Source organism: Tachypleus tridentatus, chromosome 8 (assembly GCF_004210375.1).
Source record: "Tachypleus tridentatus isolate NWPU-2018 chromosome 8, ASM421037v1, whole genome shotgun sequence".
NCBI lineage: Eukaryota > Metazoa > Arthropoda > Merostomata > Xiphosura > Limulidae > Tachypleus > Tachypleus tridentatus.
The window spans coordinates 110,073,860-110,096,096 of record NC_134832.1 but is presented as its reverse complement, the minus strand read 5'-3'; the positions used below and the strand labels follow the sequence as shown (position 1 = coordinate 110,096,096).

At 33.1% G+C, this 22,237-nt stretch overlaps 2 protein-coding genes across 3 annotated transcripts in view; one reads left to right on the top strand and one right to left on the bottom strand.

Moving 5' to 3' along the window:
• Positions 1 to 22,237, bottom strand: part of LOC143223204 (ribonuclease kappa-B-like) — a 514,553-nt gene that overhangs the window by 161,781 nt on the left and 330,535 nt on the right. The gene's annotated exons all lie outside the window — the stretch shown is intronic.
• LOC143223200 (kinesin-like protein KIF13A) overlaps positions 17,199 to 22,237 on the top strand; it is a 121,295-nt gene continuing 116,256 nt past the window's right edge. For both annotated transcript variants that reach the window (XM_076450802.1, XM_076450801.1), the window contains exons 1-2: positions 17,199 to 17,449; positions 21,904 to 21,988. In XM_076450802.1, coding sequence (XP_076306917.1) covers positions 17,395 to 17,449; positions 21,904 to 21,988 — 140 coding nt within the window. In that variant the 5' untranslated portion in view covers positions 17,199 to 17,394. The remainder of the gene's footprint in view (positions 17,450 to 21,903; positions 21,989 to 22,237) is intronic.

The following is a 22,237-nucleotide window of genomic DNA, read 5'->3' as shown; positions in this document are numbered from 1 at the left end:
TCCTGAGTGAAATTATTTTGATTATCCAATAAAATTCTAAACTTTGGTAAATTACTTTGTAAAGCATCTTTTATCAGATTTTTCAAAACTTTTTCCACAACTGAGATAAAGCTAACGGGGCTATAGTTAGTGGGAAAATTTTTATCACCTGTTTTGAAAAGAGGAGTTATGTTAGCTAACTTTCAATCCCCTGATATCTGCCCACTATTTCGGGACTAATGAAAAATAGTAGCAAGTGGCTGACATGTTCAATTTTTAACCTACTACACATCCTTAGGAAAGTACTAACTGGTTCAGGAACTTTATCTTTTATAAAATTACCAATTTTTTCATAACCGGTTCAGAATTAGTACAGTAATCTAGTTAAATCTTGTTCCTATCTGTCAACTGTTGAGGATGTGAAATACTGCTTAGATTTCCACCAGTAAAAACCAAAGAACAAGGAAAAGCTTATAATCTAGCCATCTTATATTCATCAAATATAAGCTTTCTTTTGTTTCCCTTAATAGTCATATCCCCATTCTAACCTTTTGTTTACCCTTAATGCATTTAAAGAAATTCCTCTTGTTAATTTTTACATTTTTAGCCAACCGTTTCTCATACATTATTTTTATATTCTAATTTTCTAAATGTTTTTATCTTCTATAACCTATTAAATCTCTCACCATACCAATCAATTTGATTTTCTTACAAAACGTCCTCCTTCGCTTTGGTGTTAAGCCTATTTCCATATTTTACTATACATATTGTTTGTTTGTTTTTGAATTTCGCACAAAGCTACAAGAGGGCTATCTGCGCTAGCCGTCTCAAATTTTGCAGTGTAAGACTAGAGGAAAGGCAGCTAGTCATCAACATCCACCGCCAACTCTTGGGCTACTCTTTTCCCAACGAGTACTGGGATTGAACGTCACATTAGAACGCTCCTTTGACTAAAAGGGCAAGCATGTTTGGTGTGGATGGGATTCGAACCCGTGACCATCACCTCGAGTAATCGAAACCCCGATTTTAGAGCTGTAAATACAGAGACGAAGAACAATACACAGTAAGCAACTTGTTTATTATAATACATCTTTGAAAAATCTGTGAGATGATAAATTGATCGTTTGAAATATTAATACAGTAATTCCTCAGTTACGCTAGAAGTTTATTTGTTTACATTTACTACTTCTTTGCGGAGATGGAAACAAAGAAAAATTTTATTTATAAAAGATGGAGATTTTAAATTATAAAACTCACATTGTAAATTCAGAGTGACTTTTTGTGTAATTTTTAGTTACAAAGGTTTTCTTTTTTACGAATATCCATTGTATAGCATGTACACGATGATTTCGTTAATAACACTATGCTTCCTGGTAGCTCAGCAGTAATTATGAAGGCTTATAAGGTTAAAAACTGTTTTTTACACTTGTGTTAAACATAGCACAGATAGCACATTGCGTATCTTTGTGCTTAAAGGCAGAAAAGATATATATAATAACAAATTGAGCATTTGACAGATATTTTTGTATTCCATATAAAAAGTTATTTAAGTAGATTTTAGTGGTTTGTTCTCTACGAAAACTTTGCAAACACCTATTTGTTTTTGTTGTTAGAAAGTTGTTGAAGTTTGAGCAACCTGAGATTCTTCCTTGGTTTGAATGGTTTAATGCCACACAAGTTTGTAACATTTGGTAGACTTATAAGGCCCATTAATATCGATTATTCAATTGAGGAAATGATAATTAGCTTTTTATGGTTATTTCTTATTTTCCATATTCAAACAATAATAGTTGCATGTAATTAATTTTGCTCTAAATGGGTTGCTTTTGTAACAATATAATTTATCGTCTACATTGTTCAAGTTGTCATTGTTTCATCAACACTTCTAACTAGATCTATCCATAGGAAAGTTCACAGTGTTTTCTCTTCCACCCTTAAAGATTAAAACCTGTTTCTTTCATTATCAAAAAACTTCTAAGGTCTCCACAATTTTATTGAATTTAAAAATATCAATAAATATTAATGTTATTATTAATTTTTCATTAGGCTTTGGCTCACCAGTAATTATTGGTGAGCTTACGAACTTAAAACGCTAAAATCCGAGATTATGTTACCCGCGTCTAATAAACTACAGATAGCATATTGTGTAATTTTGTTATTGGAACGTAAATTCTGTTAACCATTCATATATTCCTGTAAGTTATATAATAATAATGTCAAATTTCTCTTTCATTCATCGCGATATACACTCAGTGGCTACTTTAACTCAAATAGCGAACAGCGAATCATGTGGGTGAAATTCAATATTTTAAGCATTTAGACGTGGTCAAGAGATGTAATTATTGTTCAATCAAACATTAGAATGGGAAAGATGCGCGATATAAGCGACTTTGACACCGAAATGATTGTTGGTGCAAGACGTGGTGGTTCCAGCATTTCAGAAACTGCTGACCTTTTGAGATTTTCACGCACTACAGTCTGTAGATTTTACAAAGAATGGTGTGTAAAACAAAACCATCCAGTGAGCGGCAGTTCTGTGAGCAAACACACCTTGTTAATGAGGTCAGGTGACAATAGCCAAACTCGTTCAAGATGACATTAAGGACACAAATACTCAAATAACCACTTTTTATAACAGTGGTGTGCAGAAAGGTATCTATAAACGCATAACGCTTTGAATCTTGAAGCTGATTAGCTGCAGTAGCGGTAGACCACGCCGAGTTCCATTTATGTCAGCTAAGAGCGAGAACATGAAGATATAGTGGGCACAAGATCATCAAAACTGGGCTATTAAAGATTGGAAAAAGTCACCTGGTCTGACGAATCTCGATTTCTACTGCGACATGTAGACGGTAGAGTCAGAATTTGACGCAAAGATCACGAATTTATGGATCCATCCTGCCTTGTGTCAACAATGGAGGTTGTTGATGGTGGTATAATGGTGTGAGGAATATTTTCTTGGCATACATTAGGTCCCTTAATACCAATCGAGCATCATTTGAATGACACAGCGTACCTGAGCTTTATGGTTACAGTCTACCCGTTTTCCAATGGCTACTCCTAGCAGGATATTGCGCCATATCACAAAGCACCCATCATTTCAAATTGGCTTCACGAATATACATGTGACTTCAGTGTTCTCCAATAGTCTGCATAGTCCCCAAATCTCAATCCAATACAGCGCCTTTGGGTTGAGATGGAACGGGAGGTTTGCATCATGAATATGTGGTCGACAAATTTGCAGGAACTGTGTGACGCTATCGAGTCAGCTGGACTAAAATTCCGAAGGAATGTTTCTAGCACCTTGTTGAATTCTTGCCGCAAAGAATTCACGCCATTCTGGAGGCAAACGGGGGTCGTACCCGGTACTAGACAGGTGAACCTAATAAAGTGGCCACTGAGCACAACTGGCTACCTGCACTCTGCTCATTATTGGTTTCGAAACTCGAATTGTAGCGTCATAAGACTGCAAACTTACCGCTTAGAAACTGAGAGACACCGTTGTAAATGTTGCTAACAGTGAGAATATGGAGCTTACGATTCGATGTGTTCTATCTGAAATACAGTTCTGTCCAGGTTTATTTTTTAAATAATCTATATTTAGCAGTAACCCAGTAGAGATTAAATACATTTATTCAAATGTATCAATAAAGTTATTTACTATATTGTTGCTCATGTTTATTTAAAATGAATGTATCAAGTGCATGAATGAAATCAATGTTTTATATAATCACTGCATTGTTTGTTCAATAGGGGTATGTATAGCGGCCCGAAATGGCCAGGTGGTTAAGGCACTCGTCTCGTAATCTGAGGGTCGAATTCAAAAAACAAACAAACAATATTCGTATTAAACACAGCAAACAGCCTAATGCAGTTTGCTCTAAAAGAAACGAAAAATCTTGGAATTATAAATGAATTAGTCTTATTTTTTTAAAATAGTAAAAAATTAAGTTTCATGTTAATTAAAGTTTAATTATTTTGGTTGATAATTAGAGAATATTTCCTACTTCAAAGTTTTATTTGCATTAAAATTGATTGCATCACAATATGAAGTTTTTTAAGTAATATAAAATAAAAATAGATGTATTTTTGTTTGTTTTGTTGTTAAGAAAAAAAAAACATCCTCTGCCACTGTGGGTACCGAAACCCAGTTCTTAGAGTTACATACCCCTGGTCTTTCTGGAAGGAGGGAGTACATAGAGGAAGTTGAAACATTCCTCTGGTGCGTCAAGTGCAAATTTCTGAAACTTAATCGCTACGGTCTTAATGTTTCGCTGATATATATATATACACAGTCTAGGCCAAAGTGCTTACATGCTATTCTATATTTATGTTGTTGTTTCTCTGCATGGACAAAATATGAACGAGTTGTTTGAGCATTTGTTGAGTTTAAAAGAATGTGATTTTGGCATAATGTTTTTAGAAATAGACCAAGAGTTTGTACAAACAATTTCTCTGTAATCATGCCTGGTCAAGTATGAGATTATAGGGTGTCAAACTGTTCGACTGTCCAGAAATTGTATGAAGAAAATGAGCATTGTCAGAAGAGTAGGATATCCCAGTGCATTGTATCCAGAATCTTGAAATGTCATTGGATTACAGAAAACTTTTATCCAAGTAAGTCTACTGGTAGACACCGAAAAATACAATTTTGGATGACTGTGTTTTGATCAGGTTCAACGACATGTTCATTCCAGAATATCCAGAAGGACAGTGAGTAGGAGATTGGTCAAACAAGGTTATTTTGCAAGAAGAGCTATCTGCAAATTGATATTAGCGAAAATTCATTGTTGTGAGCTTGTAACCTGGGCAAGATAGCATGCCAACTTACAGTTAGAAGATTGGCAACATGTCATTTTTTCAGATGAGTCCTGTTTCCGACTTGTTAAAACTAACGGGAGGATTTGTTTTCGTCGTTTGCCTGGAGAACAGATGAGGAAAGACTGTCTTCCCTACAGAGGGTGACGCAGTACATGTTTGAGGAGATATTCTTTATGATAGAAATCTGTTTTTCATATCCTCCAGGGAAACGATAATGGCGTCAAGACGATATTTCTGCCATATGCTAGAGCAAGGTTTAGCCATAGCTTTGTATTCCGGGATGACAAAACCAATTCCCACTGTTCGCATATTGTACAGGCTTATCTCGATCAGGAGGCCAATGCAAGATTGCCATGAGAAGCAAAGTCTCCAGATTGTAATCCCATTAAAAACTGTTAGGCTGAACTGGAAATTTGCTAGCCGTGATCCTGAACCATTTACTTTATCTGTGTTCCAACACATTCTAGTAACAACTTTGGACACAGTAATTACATCAATAAACTCATCGACGGCATGACTCATCACCTTGCACATGTTATAGAGTATAAAGATGACCAAACAAGTACTGAATGTTTAATATAAACTGACATAAGGTTTCAGATGCTATTAAATTATCTCATTTTATATTTTTTTGCTATACATGTTTTGATGAAATTTTGTTGTGGCTGGTGAAATTCTGAATTATACATTTTTCTAAAAATGTCTGATAAAATTGTTTGCTGTTCTGATAAATCTTTCATAATGTACATATAACCTGCCTCATTATAAACAATAGCTACGTAGGTGTTTAATATATAATGCATTTCTCAGTTTGACATCACTAAGTGTATTTGTATTCCATCTTAATATAAATAATCTTATTTTTTTACGATATATGCAACCATTTTAGCCAACACTGGATATCGACAGTAACTGGTTACAAACTTTTGTGCCGTTGAAAGATACAGAATAAGGATTTGATTTATCAATGAAGATGAGTAATTGCAGGTCTATTCTAAAACTTTCTAACAGATGAGAACAGTAAGTACAGGTAATTTGACCGAGTTTTAAGAAATTTACTCACAACTTCAAACAAATATCAAAGTAAAAGTTATGACACAAGTGGGAGAAACAGGATACAATCATATAATATTATTGTCATTTGTTCAACGTATCATACGTATTGGTCAGGTGTAAATAAACTTACAATTTCCTAAATTCCCAGGTTCTTTGGAAAAACCGTATTTCATAGCAAGCTCATTGACTAGTTTACAGTTCTTGTACATTTTGGAATGAATGCCACTATAAAACGAAGAATTACAACAGTTAGCATTTTTCTTCAGGTGAATGGTAAACGACTTTGTGGGAGTGATTGGCAGCTGGAGCTTGAATAATCAATGTTACTTTTCACATGAATTATAGGTTGCTGTGCAATATCAATTCTTTGTTAATTTTCACTCGAGAACTAAACATGTGTTATAGTCTCTAAGATCCTGAATTTCAGAGCTACATTAACATGCTATTTGTAAATATATATACGTAAAATCAATGAAAGAAACAAAGAGCCTTAAATTCAGAATATCAGTCAGTTTTAGTGTTAGTTGGAAATTATGAGCTGTTTCCTGTCGACGTTTTCCAATAAAAAGATAAAAAATATTCTGTTTATACAGAAATATTAGCGACAACTGGATGGCTTTAATATGGATTTCAACATGGTGTTTAGATTTTTGAAATTTAACTCGTAATGTAGTGCAAGCAAAGTAAAAATATTTGCAAGTTCTTTTAGCTTGAAACTGGGTTTTTTATTGTCATATATCTTTTTTATATTTACCTACCCTTTTATTCAAAATAATTAAACTAATTTGTATATCGTCAAAAAACTAACAAACTAGGAAGTCGCTATAAGGTCGAAATGTTGAGAAATTTAAGAAGCTTACTATTTCGTAGTGTAATAAATGACACATACATTTGCACGAAATAGTCCAAGTAGCCTTGACCTGTCTAAAATTAAATAAGAAAAGAAACAGTAACAATATGTTTACATTATTACTTATCTCAAAGTAAAATAATACGCGAGACATTTCCATTTTAAGGGTGTGTTTAGACGGGTGGACTCCCAAATTAACACAATGTGGCCCGTCAAAATCCCTTTCTAGAATATAAACAGTATAAATAATCACGTGCACTTGCAACTGTAAGATAACATTATGAATGTATAACTAGAAGTAATGATTCTACAGCCAGTGACAGTGAAGTGCAGGAGAGGGCGGGATGAAGTACTTACGAAATTACTTACCTGAATCCACACCTTACTTGTTGAAAGCTATTGAGAAAAAATAAATCACTATAAAATAAATGGATGTTGTAAAACTTCACAGTAAGAAAAATAACTGTAATATGTTACTAACTGTTATTAATACGCAAACATTCACTGCTTAGTTTATAGATCATAAAAGAGTTTATATGACTATTTCAATAAGAATAAAAAAAGATATGTACCTCAGAACGGCTGGAGTGGGTATTAAAACTTTTACTAATAAAATAGAGAACAATGTTTCAACCTTCTTAGGTCATCTACAGTTTCTTTTTGTTTTGTTGACCTAAAGATGACATAGGAAGGTCGAAACGTTGTTCTCTGTTTTATTAGTAAAAGTGTTAATACCTATATCAGTCGTTCTGAGATACATTTTTACTTCAAGTGGGTTTCTCGTCATCACTAATAAAAAAGAAAATATTTGCTTATTATGAATTTTATCATATGGTCCTCTCACGTCACTCCTTCTTCCACAAAAAAAAAGTTCACTTTTGGACGATTGAAAGTGTTCTTTTCTCTTAATGATCTCATGCACTTTTAATGTTCTTTGCACATTACTGGCGAGTGATATGTAATAAATTGAAAAATAACAGTGAAGTTGAAATTATCGACCTGAATAGAATTATACTCTGTAACAATGATATTCCATCAGATAGAAGAGTACGACCACTTTAATTCTGACTATAAAAGGTGAACTGTAAGTCATCGATATTCGTAAACAATACTGTACTGATCATACACTGAATTACATCAACGATCACGTTTTATAGAACAGAAGTTTTCTATCGGTGTACAGCGGAAAGTCTACGAACTTACAAGTCTAAAATCCAAGGCTGATTCCTTCCGATGCACAGAACAGGTAACCCAATATGGATTTCTTATGAAACAACCAAGCAAATTGTTATGATTTTAATAATGTTAAAGTTTTTGATACTTTCTATCCCAAATAGAACATTGATTCTTTTTTTTTTTTAAGTTATAGCTCTACTACTAGAAAATATATTGATTATTATGTTGTATCTTTAGGTCTGAAGAAAACTGTTCAGTAATTTGTGCACTGATTTATAGTTCTGTATTTTGGCGTTTCACTGTCAAAGACTGTGTAAGAGTCATTTAAATTAAATCACCAGTTACTTCACAATGCCTGCTTTTTTCTGTTTTATGATGATTCGATGGAGTAAATCACTTTGCTTTGAATGTTCTTCAGACACATGGAAGCGAAAATCGAAAACAAAACAAAACTCTACATCTGTACTAGAATAATAGGCCCGGCATGGCGAGGTGGTTAAGGCACTAAACTTGTAATACGAGGATTACGGGTTCGAATCCCCATCACATCAAACATGCTCGCCCTTTCAGGCTTAGGGGCGTTATAATGTGACGATCAAATAAATTATTCGTGGTAAAAAGAGTAGTCTAAGAGTTGGCGGTGGGTGGTGATGACTAGCTGCCTACCCTCTAGTCTTACACTACTAAATTAGGGATGGATAGTGTAGATAACCCTCGTGTAGCTTTGAGCGAAATTTAAAACAAACAAACTAGAATAATAACCAAACACAAATTAAAAAATTAAGCCAAGAATGAACAAAACTGAAAATTTAAGAAGAAATATTGCTGTAGACTGTTTATAAATACATATTTCTCATATTTGTCACATTGGATAATGAGGCTGGGTGTGGCTTAATGGTAAACGTGTTGGACTATATATATTTGGATCTGTGGATAGCGGCTTTTGCTGAAAAGTCACATTCCCACTTTGGGAATATGTGTGTTATAAGACTGCCGGTAAAGTCTCACTATTCAGACAGACAAGAGTAGCCTAAGAGTCTCAGGTGAGTGGTGTTGACTAGTTGCTTCTCTTTTAGTACCTCAGTTTCAAATTAGGTATGACTCTTAAGCAGATTTGTGCGAATATCTGAAATAAAAACATTTGATAACAAATCTTATGAATCGTTGAAAATCTCATCTTTCAGTTGTGACAACTTCTATCAGTTAATGTTTAATATAATGATCATATCCATTAAAGTTAAAGAGTGAATGAAACATGAATACTAGGTTTAGCAAGAAAGCGCACGGCAATAAATATTCTTTCTTCACGATAAATAAAAAAATCCTTTTGTGAGTGTATTATGCAGTCAGACTAAGTATTTTATACTCCTTTCTATCTAATTTTAAAGTTATCTTTAAAATATATCCTATTTTAACTATAGGATGTCAGCCAATGAAGAGACTAAGTTCCCTTTGTCCTTGATATAAATTGTTCAAGGTTATTCACCTATAGTATTACGTGCGTTTTCTCGCTGAATAAAATTGTTGTAAAGTAAAACACACTATATAAAAGTACGCAATGATCTTTTGTACTGGTGGATCAGGTTAAACCTTAACAGTGTAATCTCCCTTATTTTCGTTAGTAACGACCAACAGTGATGTAGTAGCGCTTTCGACGTGAAAATAATAGCGTTATTGTTCCGCATATAAACGGTACGTTTTCTCAGTCTGGAACTGAAAACTCTTATCTTACAGTAAAATCGATATTTTCAGTAAATACAGTAGCTTTCCTTTTCGTTGTGTTTGGTATTCAGCAACGATTGTTTCTTTCGAGTTTGAATTGTTTCTCTTTTCTTTCTTTGGTAAACTCAACCAACATCAGAAGAACGCAGTTTAATTATGCATAACACTTTCTTCTCGAAATTCCTGTTATTCTGCAAATCTGTCAGATCACTCACTAGAGAAATGAGAGTACCTGAAAATACCACATATGTAAACAAAATCCATATTGTATAACATTATTTAGCGACAATCTAATTGATCAGATGATACAAGCAGAATCTAAAGTTTTTACTTGGTCACATAATTTGTTATGATATACAGACTCAAAAAGAAATTCCTGAAGAAATGAGAAATGAAAAAATTGTCAAAATTGCTGATTTGATATTAATGGAAGTGATGACGGTTTGGAACTATTAATACATAATTGTGCTCGAAGAAATTTTTATACCTATCAAAATAAATTCAGGTAACGACTTACGTATTTTTTTAATCCACGCAAACGTACTTATACCACAGAGAATGGATGTCATATATATAATAAAAGAAATTAGGTAATTTGTCACCACAAAAGGCTTCTGTAAGCAAATTGTAACGGTTTCATAGAAGGTACTAAAAATAAACCTAATTTTACGTGTAGAATCACTTCTTAAGAAGGAAGAAATAGGTGTCTACCCTCTGATAAATTCTCTCGTTTATTGAGGATGTATTTGTGCCAAGCCAGTCACAAAATGTAACAACTTTCATCTCATTTTACAACGGGAAAACTTGGAAATTATAGATTTACTTTCAAAGTTAGCTTTTTTTTCAATTATTTTAGCAGGGTTAAAAGAAACAAAGTATTTTTCCATTGTGGTAGACTTCACGCTACATGTTTCACAAAAGATCAGCTAATATTTATATTATAATATAGTGATAATGGAGGCAAACAAATTGAAATATTTTTGAAATTTATACCATATATGGACACACAGCTGGAAACCTCGATGCTACAGAATTAAAACTGTTACAAGAATTAGGGTTTTCTAAAGCTGCTTAAAAGGACCGAAGCTATGACAATGCTGGTAACATTGTGGCTAAAAGATTCTTTGTTCCTAACAAGCGTTTTATTTATTATGTTATTTGTAAGAAACTACTTGAAAAATGCTCCTCTCCACTGGCAAAAACCTATATTATAGAAGAAGAAGAGAGGCATGCTAATAGAAAATTGAGATTGGTAAATCCTTAAATGACTTGGAGAAGTCCCCTGTTAAATGTAAAAAGTCCACAAAAACCTCTAGGATTGCTAATAATGTCATATATTCTCATACAAACCATCCGAGTTTCAAAATATTTGTTTAAAGCCACTATGTATACCCTGCTAATCGCGGACACACTGAGACCACTATGCAACAATCCGTGCAGATGAGCGTCCAGAACATTATAGCCACACACTGAGGGAACCTTTTAATAACTCTGAAAAACGAATTGTGGTTGGCAAATAGGTTTTGCTAAACTAACTTTTCCTGCTACCAAACGATATTGTTGTCATCATGACATCTGCTCTGAATCAGTTGGCAGCCTTCCTGTGACGGAAAATTAACCAGTGATATCATACATCAACAGAAGATACTTGAATTATTTATCTTATTCTGAAGAGTGTGTGCTCTAGACTGAGAGAGTATGGTATTATACAAATAAACGAAAATAAAAATAACTTTCTTTTGTGTGTAGGCGCTATACAAGTCACTGGTTGTTTCAAGTCAAAGTAAGAACGACTAACTACTAGACATTTCAAAACTTAGATATAGCAATGCTGCTACAGATAGTAGACATAGATCAAAGCTAGGAGTCTAACAATATGCCTCGTGAGGATGCCCAAATACATCCAAGTGAAACACTTGGTTTGGCTGTTCATAACAAGTGTATGAAAAAAGGTCGTTATCATATACAGCAGATTTTGTAGATGTAAAGTTTTCAAATACTCTAAAAGCATATAATATTTATTTTTGATTTTGAAAATTTCGATAAATTAAGCTACTTTCCTTTCTAAGTTAATAGATAAAGAATATATTGTACTTTTCTAAGTACTGCATTGTATTCCAGCTGAGGAAAATGACATTGATATTCTTTTGCAGATAGCCCTCGTGTAGCTTTGCGCGAAATTAAAAACAAAACAAAACATTTGACTGTTCAGGGCGAAATAAAGAGGAACTGGTATCTGGACAATAAACCTGTTTGGATGAACGGCTGCAGCAGTGGTGCCAAATGTATATTTTTACGTTGAATTGGCTGGTTGTGACAGACATATTCCAGAAGTTCCATTTCCCACATTATTTCAATAACGAAGGATAAAAGGTAAGGTATGAAATTGAAGAAAATTCAATAGAGTTCAGCACATGAACTTCTTGGGACAGCTAAAATCATACTGAAGATACATAAGTTTGTGATTCATTCATTCACGGTTCTGATGCTTCATTTCTAAGTCAGAACAATCATCACTGGCGGTTTGAAGTGATACTTCCCTGTGAAGATCTCTTCAGTTTCACTAGGTTCTTGATATTCAATCAGTGTGCATCATGATAGTGAACCTAAAACATTAGCGGCTGTCCTGCTGTTAATGATAACTAGGATTTCTAGAACATTATTAAAGTGTTAAATTCATCGTTTTCTGCACTACCAAGAAGGATTATACAGTAGAAAATGCTGTTTCGTTAATATTTAGTAAGACTGTTTGTTTGCTAGGTTCTAGTTCCAGGCTACACGAAAGTTAAATACACTAGCTGTCTTTAATTTTGAACATGCAGACTAGAAAGAAGGTAGCTACTCAACAGCATTCACTGCCAACCTTTTTGCTACTCTTGTTTGTTCAAATAGTGTGATTTTACTGTTATTTTTATGACGTCTACGGAGCGTGCTTTACATTTTGCGACCAGATGTAAACTACAAAGTCTAAGCCCCTCAGTCCATCATGCTAACCACTGGTTCGTACTCAAACAATATTTAATAAAAACACTTACACATATAGGTGTTATGTCCTGGATTATTTAAAAAGTCTGATTGTACATGAGGACTACACGAAAACGTACTGTAGAGCATCGAAAGGAGTAAGTCTTCACATAAAATATTGAATTGACAAGCATTAAAAAATAAAGTTGATCACGAAATAAGTCTGCATATAGAGAATCTCTTAATTTGTATGCAATGAATGGACAGACATAGTGCACTATAATGGAGAAAGATAAAATAAAACTATGAAGACTGAAAGTATTTATGTTTTATGATAGCATATTTTACCAAGTTTTATTCCAACTAAAAAGCAGTATTATTATTATGTCTCTCGATTCCATGAAGGAACATAGGGCAGCAATCGCTTGCGGATTCATTAACAGGCGGGTTTTTTTAAGTGAGTAGATTGTTAGCCTACTGCACAACCCCCAACCAGAAGGAGAAACCTGAGCCGTCCCTAATTTTGCAGTGTAAGACTAGAGGAAAGGCAGCTAGTCATCACCACCCACCGCTAACTCTTGGGCTACTCTTTTACCAACGAATAGTGGGGTTAACCGTCACATTATAACGCTCCCACGGCTGAAAGGGCAAGCATGTTTAGCACGACTGGGATGCGAACCCGCAAACCTCGGATTATGAATCGCACGCCTAACGCGCTCGGCCATGCCGGACACACAAAGCAGTAAAGATGCACTATATATATATATTTTAATGCTTTTATCCTGTCGAAAATTATTAGTGTGTTAAATGTCTTATTTTTGTTTGTGGCAGTCTTTGTTTGTAGTTAAACACAAAACTGTACAATAGACTAGCTGGAATCTGCCATCCCGGGTATCAAAATCCGGTTTCTAGCATTGTAAGTCCGCAGACGTACTACTGTGCTACTGGGGGGGGGAGAAGGAAGGCTTATGGCAGAGGACGTGCATGATAATAAAAGTAGAGCTGAAATAAGAAGAATAAATGAATAGGCTCTCACATGAAAGACGGCCCAGCTAAAAATCGAAAGAAAAGAAATATCAGTTACTGGATGTCATATTGAAAAGCACACGTTGACAACTTTTTCATGACAACAATGGTGACTTCAGTTGGTTCTTATATATACCTATTACTTTTAATTTTTATTAACATGTTTTAACAGCTTGTTTTTTTCACAAACATTTACTTGACCATTTTAGGAACAAAATTGTCATTACTTTATATTTATTATAAACATTCATTATCATTACTTTATGGTTATTACAAATATTATAATAAGCATTTTGTATATTATCTAACCACCATTTTTGTTTTTATTGTTCAAAATATAGTTACTAAATAGTGGTGAGTTGTTAATAGTAATGAATTGTATTTGACATATTTATTTTTATTTTTAAAGTTTAAGTTTTAAGTTTATTTTTAAAGGTCCCCTATAAAATTTGTCACAAAACTCTCAAGTCTTTAATCTCACCCTTCATAGAAACGATTATTGTATGACAAATTGTATGACTGTATTCATAGCTAACAGCAAAAGAGTACGTTCCTGAAACTGCTCTTTCACTATTGTTTGATTCCTCTTGGTGGACTCAGCAGATAGCCCGATGTGGCTTTGCCATAAGAAAACACACACATACACACACACTCGTTCACTATTTTAAAATCTTATTGTGTATATATTATTTTGAGCTATTAACTTACTTTAGATTTCGCAACATTGTTTTATTTTATTTGGTTTTCATATAATTTATTTTATTTTGTTATGCGCCACAGGGTCAAAGGGAAGCATATCTTATCTGTGTAGATTCTCTCCCATGTTATACATTGGTTGAGTACGTTTTATAAAACTATTTTGGATCTTTATCACATCGTTACAGTCCGTATCGCCATGTCTGGTCATGATCCATCTCACAATTGTGCATATTGTCAATAGTTCTGTAGTTTCTATTACTAAAGGTTTTTTGTTTTGTTTTTGAATTTCGCACAAAGCTACTCGAGGGCTATCTGTACTAGCCGTCCCTAATTTAGCAATATAAGACTAGAGGGAAGGCAGCTAGTCATCACTACCCACCGCCACCTCTTGGGCTACTCTTTTACCAACTAATAGTGGGAGTGACCATCACATTATAACGCCCCCGCGGCTGAAAGGGCGAGCATAGTTGTATTGTACCACATATTGCCCCTTGTGTGTGGCTGCTTCATAACTTCATTATGTGATTAATCAAATACACAGAAAATGTGAGGTGATAAAGCAAAATATATTTTTCAAAGCAATCATTTATTTATTTAGGGAAACCAGGGCTTACTTGTGGGATTCTATCGATGCGTTGTGTCGTTGTTAAGTTGTTGAATAGCGTTATATTTTGACCGGTAGTTTAAATTAACTCAGGGTTCAATCTTATTTAGAATACAGTGTTTTAATCTTTGTTTTTTTTTATTCTATATGATAATTATATTGAAAGCAGTATTTTAACAAACAATTTACTGATTATGTTAAAAGCAAGTACAACGTTTGCTTTTACGGTGAACAGTCAGGTATATACATAAGATGGGAGTCAAATCAGTAAATATAACAAATTAAAACTAGATCATTTTTTTCAGAACATCCTGTATATTCATAAAACATATTTCGATATTTATAAAATGCACATAACATTTTGTTATTAATTTTTCATTGGCTATAATGTCAATATTATGAGTGCATTAAGTATACTATATTAGTAATTAACTGGAGTACGTGTTCCCTGGACGGAAGTTATGCAAATTCATGATTAACGAAAGGTTATCTTAGGATATGGAGAGTTGCTTCTCTTATAAGTAATTGTAAAAAACTCAAAACGTTCATTAAAACTGAAAAACACAAAATTCGAAATCGTATAGATTCAACAAAACGTCGTGCCAAAATTGGTGAAGAGCCAGCAACGGAGGTAAAGTAGTTTGTTTGTTTGTTTTTTGGAATTTCGCACAAAGCTACTCGAGGGCTATCTGTGCTAGCCGTCCCTAATTTAGCAGTGTAAGACTAGAGGGAAGGCAGCTAGTCATCAGCACCCACCGCCAACTCTTGGGCTACTCTTTTACCAACGAAGAGTGGTATTGATCGTGCATTATAATGCCCCCACGGCTGGGACGGTGAGCATGTTTGGCGCAACTCGGGCGCGATCCCGCGACCCTCTAATTACGAAGCGCACGCCTTAACGCGCTAGGCCATGCCGGGCCCAGGTAAAGTAGTTGGGAAATATATACAAAAAACACCCACAGAAACCGCAAATGCAAAATTGAAACCCTATATGTACCTTCACATGACATAATGACCCTCTATGCCAAATATGATGAAAATCTATACACGCCCTGCAAAATAGTTACATTGACGTACGACAGATAACAGTCAGTACTATTATATTTATACGAATTTACCTGAAAACTCCTGCAACTACGCATGAGTACTTCTTCAAAATTATTTGAAATACACAAAACTTCTTATATCACATGAAGTTTAGGTTTGTTTTTTTTCTCTTATGTGTGTATTTTCTTACAGCAAAGATACATTAGGCTATATGCTGAGTCCACCGAGGGGAACCAAACCTCTGATTTTAGCGTTGTAAATCCGTACAGCGGGGAATTTCTTCTGAGAAACAAAATATTTGTTAAACAATGTTATCCTTATGAGATGGTCAGTGGTTTTACTGAATTATGTAATTATACTTCTTCCCCTCGGTGGGCTGAGCAGATAGCCAGATGTGGCTTTGCTATAAGACAAACACACACAATTATACTTCACACATTTTCTGTAAATTTCTGGTTACGAAGTATAAAAGATAAAGCTGTCATTGGTGTATTAAAACTAAACTAAGTACTTATTTCATTTTTGTGAAATAACAATGCGATTTGGTATGATGTATGAGAATTACACGTGTAACTAAACACCGAATAAAATATGGAATCAACTCATTAACACGTCCGGCATAGTCAGGTGGTTAGAGTGCTCGACTCGTAATTTGCGGCTCGTGAAATCAGATTCCTCTCACACCAAATATGCTCGCCTTTCGAGCAATATGACGCTCAATTTTACTATTCGTTGGTAAACTAGGATATTTTTACCAGCTTCTTTCCTCCTGGTCTCACACTGTTAAAGGAGGGCCATGTATCTTAGCCCGAAATTCAATCAGAGCTTGGTTAATCTTTGGAAAGTTACAACAAAATAATATTTGATTGTGTGTATTCTATATGTTAATAAAATGAAAAAAATAAAAGCATTGCATAATGTTTTCTTATAACTTAAAATCATGCGAGGCTTATATATTTTTATTACCTAAATTTTAGTTCCCCAATGGAAGAGCAATAAACCTTTGGTTTTCCAGTGCTTAAATCAGGCGTTCGATTCTTCTCGGTGGAAACAGCAGATAATCCGATGTGACTTTGTTATAAGAAAACACACACACACACACGCCTAAATTTTAATTTTCTTCTGAAATATAATGATGTTCATGTTATCCGTCATCGTTGATAGTACAGTTTTCTTCTCATAGATGGTACCAAATCATACCTGCAGAGGTTAAGGCTACTTATCTGTTGTACTGCTCCTCGTTCTTTTGAGCTATAAAGAGTTACGTCACATTAAGATTAAACATGGCGAATGTTAGTGTGATGGGTGTTACACTCGAGGAGGAGAATGTGGTGTTACTATATGTTAACATTTAAAAAAAAACGATTGAACTTGCAGTAATTGTATGTATATATGATTCATTAAATCATAACATCACTGGTCTTGAGTTTTAGCTGTTCATCAACGAAATATGGCATCAGATAAAGTTAAGGTGGCTGTTCGTGTTCGGCCGCTAAGTCGAAGAGGTTAGTTGGTTCGTTTTCAGATAGTCGTACTAACTATAACAATAGTAATACAATACTGTAACGTAAAACCTAAGATAGGTATAGGTAACAACTCGTGAGGAAGAAGTTGTGGAGGAAAACGGTAGAACTAATTTTGGCATTACTTATCTTCAACGAAAGTTCATAGGATTGTTACAATATATCATCTGTCATTCACAACCATAAAAATGACAAATTAACTTGGTGACAAATAAGTAATATTGCCTTAAAATTAAATATTATTATAAATATTAAAATTAACTGTATGGCCAGTTTATTGAACTTAAAAAAATAATGTTAGCAACTGTTTTGTTTTTATCAAATGTGCAAATAATAATAAGTAACACTGTAGTTATACATTTATGAAACTTTAAAGGCCATAGCTGCAGCCTTTATACTAATAGTATTACAAGACTAGGTGTTGTAATTAAATTCTTAAAAATAAAAATTTATTGTCTGAAGATTTGCATTTAAACAAACATCAAGGTAATGATTCATAAGTTATTCTTACAAGAAGTGAACCAGTGTTTTCAGTTTAATATGTATTTTTCAGGAAGTTAAACTAAATGTTTGGTCAGTTGAAAAAAGTCTGGAACTAAATGGAAGTATTCAGATATTTTCAGTATGTGTGTACATATAGTTGACACTGAAAAAAATGGAACATTTTATGATATCTCTTTATGTGAATGTGAGTATAAAATTTAAAGAAAACAACAGACATGTTGGTCCATCTGGGATGCTCCTTTCACTAAACCAAGCTATAAAAAACACAACCTAAAAGCCAGCCCTTATCATTTTAAATATTAAAGGCCTCTCTGTTCCCTTAACTGAATCCATCACAGCTGAAGGTAACCCATTCTAAAAGTCAACCATCCTATTTGAAAAAAATAAAAACTATCTTAGCTAAAGATGACTTCTACTCTGCTAAAATTTATACTTGTGCTTCCAAGGCCTATCATTCTGACCATTAAGTACAAAAGGAAAACGATGCTTCAGGGCTATTAATTCTCTTGTTAAGAAACCTTAACCAAATCCTCTCAAGAGAAATACATTTCACTCATAGATCTAAACTTGCTCTTGTTTGATGACTTTTTTATCCCAGGAGCCCTTCTGAAAATCTTTTCCAACATTTCAATGTCCTTTCTAAATTAAGGAGTCCAAAATCAAATGCTATTCCAAATGAGGCCTGGTCAGTGGCATGTGTAATTGAAATTATAATCTGTTTAGACTTACAAACAATATTTTTGTTGATACATCTTACCTTCTGCTAACAATAGTGCTCTGCTTGGATGGTTTTGTTTCCTGCGTAGCATTAAAAGTTATGTATGATAATGACTGAAATAAGCTTCATTAGTATTCAGAAACTACTTATAATACCATGTAATAGATTTTAACACATCAATATATAAAGTGGTGGGTCACTAAATGGAATTCTAAGGATTTCCTTATAAAGATGAACCTTTCTTAAAGCCAAAAATATAAATAAAGAAAAACCATAAAATCACTACATGTATATTGATATGAGTTAGGGAGATAGAAGCTATTTCAACTTGGTAATATTCTGTTTGTTTATTGTAAATGCACATGCAATAAAATGTTTATCCACATAAGTGAACGATTCACCTTTAATCTACACATGAAAAATTCCTTGTTTCATAAGCTACTGGAGTACAATGTACACTTTTGGTTTCCTTATGTAAGAATGGATATCGAATAACCGGAAAGTATTCAGGGGAAAGCTGATAGGATATGAACAGGGATGGAAGTTTATATTTCAGGAATAGTTTAAGATCTCAGCTTATTTGTCTTGAAAAAAGAATGGTAAAGGATGATCTCTTTTGAATTTTACAATGTTATCTTGATGATAATTAAGATTAAGGACTGTGATTCCTGTAATCTGTATTGTGGAAATTGTACTAATAGGGCAAGAGGACACAAGCTTAAAATTTAGAAAAGATAAGCTAGGCTCATGTTATTGCAGTTTTACTTTTGTAACAGAGTTCATAAGTGAGGGTTTTGGAAGGCTTAACACTTGTTCTCCAGCAAATTTATATATAGCTATTTTAGAATTATATTGTTGTGGATTTTTGTGTCTGATGATTTAGTGCATGCAGTTAGTTTTAATATGGTTAAATGTATATTTGATAACACAGTATACAGATATGAAAGGCCACATGCCATAGTTTGAATATGTTTTGGTGTTGCTATAGTTTGCAATCTTACCAAAATATTTACATTGTAGCTTCAAGTCTACACATACTATCGTTATCACCGTTTTAATGATTCACTCAAACATAATTTTTGCTAAACTATTTATATCTATTTACATTTTTGTTCAGCAAATCATAGTAATAACTTGTATGTTCCAAAAGAGTATCTTAAATTTAGGTTATAATTGTATTTGTTTTTATTGTTGGAATTTATTTCATTCAAGTTATATTTTCCCCCAGAATGTTATATACTGGTATTTTGTGCTTTATTAGTTTGAATGCATTGTTTATAATAACTGGAGCCAATTACAAATAAATAAAAGTTAAAATGGTGGTGATGATAGTGTCTGTGTATATCACATGTTATAGTGTAAATATCTTGATAGACTGCACCCTGTAGTAGCATTCACATTTCTGTTTAAGTGATACTTACATATATCATGAGTATAAGAATCCATCAGTGAAAGTAAAGAGGAATATAATGGTATGTCAAACAAACTGTATTTAGTGTCAGCTGGACTTTTCACCTAATATCAGTGCCCATCAGACCAGTGAGAATAAGACAATTATATTAATGGTTAATCACTACCCAATTTTGTTAGTTATTTTAACAATAATTGATAAACCATATTTTGTAAATTTTCCCTTTATTTTCATACTTTTTAATTGAATAATAATACTGGATTTATAAAACTTATAACTGGAGTAATATTCTTCACAAAATGCATCAAAATTTTGAACTGGAGGTCCTATTATAGTGGTAATGAGTGGATTCTGATCATAGAAGCAAGAGAGAGAGAGAGGAAAAACACAACAAAATCTAAATAAAAAGAATTAGTGATGATTAGTTTTATTTAAAACAAATGTGTTTTTATAATATATATATATATATATATATATGAAAACATTATTTCATGAATGATACAACTGAAAATTTTTACATTTGTGTATTACATCAAAATTGAAAGTTTTTCAAACAAGTAGCTGTAATTTTATATTGCATAATAAAACATCACCCAAAGGATGTAATGAGTAGAACTATTTTAGTTGTAATTTTACATTAAATTATAAATCACTGCCAAAAAGATAGAAAAATAAAACTATTTAAGGCTTTATACACAAACATAAAGAACAAAAATGTCTAACTTACCTCATGAGCCATCAGATATAAATAATAAAAAAAACATTTTGTCTACTCACTTGACCATTATTTTTTTTAAATATAGTGCAGTAACGTAAGTCACAAAAAATTGTGCCATATACTTGTAACTTTATGTGACTTGCTAACAATTTTAATTGCCTGAAGAAAGCTTTGATTAGCTTGCAGTGAAAAACAAATTACCTAGTGAATGTTCAGCAGTGCTTTGTTTATTAAATAAGAACACCAACATAATAACCCTAAAACAACTATAACTTTTAATGTGATGTTGTTAATGAATTCTCTACAGAATATTGTTTTGATAGGAAATAACCTACAAAAAAGTCATGTTTTTTAATGTATAAAATTTCAAAATCAATTATTCACTGCATCAAGCATTGAAGATACACACTTCATTTTATGTTTAGTTCAGGTGAAACTGTACATTATTTTCATAAATCTTGTAGGTTTTTGTGTAAGGATTTCACAATATTTTAATTGAGTTTTAATTCTTGTCAGTGATAATGGTCATAGCATGATATGTTTCTTTAACTGGTTCATAGTCTTCAACAATTTTGTTGGTATTAGATGCAGTTATACCTTACCCACTGCAGAATTTATGGTATTTCCAGAAATTGTTGTGGTGCTGCAATATTTAACTTTCAATGGATTTACAGGTTTTCAAATCATAGAAATGAGACTAATATTTTCTTGAAATTAAGAACTTTATATGCTTTAAAAATCCTACTTTTATGTAAGGTATATTTTTTTCCTTGACAAATGAAACTAACATTTTAGTTGTGTACTTATAATTTCAAGATCATGTCTTCTCACATGTGAAATACTTTGTGTAATGAATAGAAATCTATGGTTAAGATTAATTCAAATATTTTTTTTATAGTTGATACTAGGGTGAGGCCTAATGTACTAACTATGAAGTATATTGTATTTAAAGTTGACAGTGCAACCAAATTTGAGGTGTGTAATTAAATCAATAGTGAAACAAGATTTTAAGTAAGCTGTTTTATTTTAAAGGTTTCTTGGTGTAAGTAATGTTTTAATGAAAATAAATGTTTTATATGTTGTAGAGATAGAGTTGGAGACACACTGTGTGGTGGAAATGAAAGAAGGGCAGACTATTCTCAGACATCCTACCTGTAACAAAACTGAAAGGTAATTTTCCATCCTTCTGTAAGCTTTAGGACTTAATGAAAGTGAAAAAATTTTACACATTGTAATAGATGGAATTACATGATGCACAATACTCTGATAGTACATTTAATGTCAGCAGCCCTATTAATTATTACAAAGTACCACAAATGTATTGGACAATAATGTCAAATATTCTTGACCACAACTGTTTTGTTATTTTATTTCCAGAAACCATCAAAATGGATCTTCACAGTGAAGATTAAAGCATTT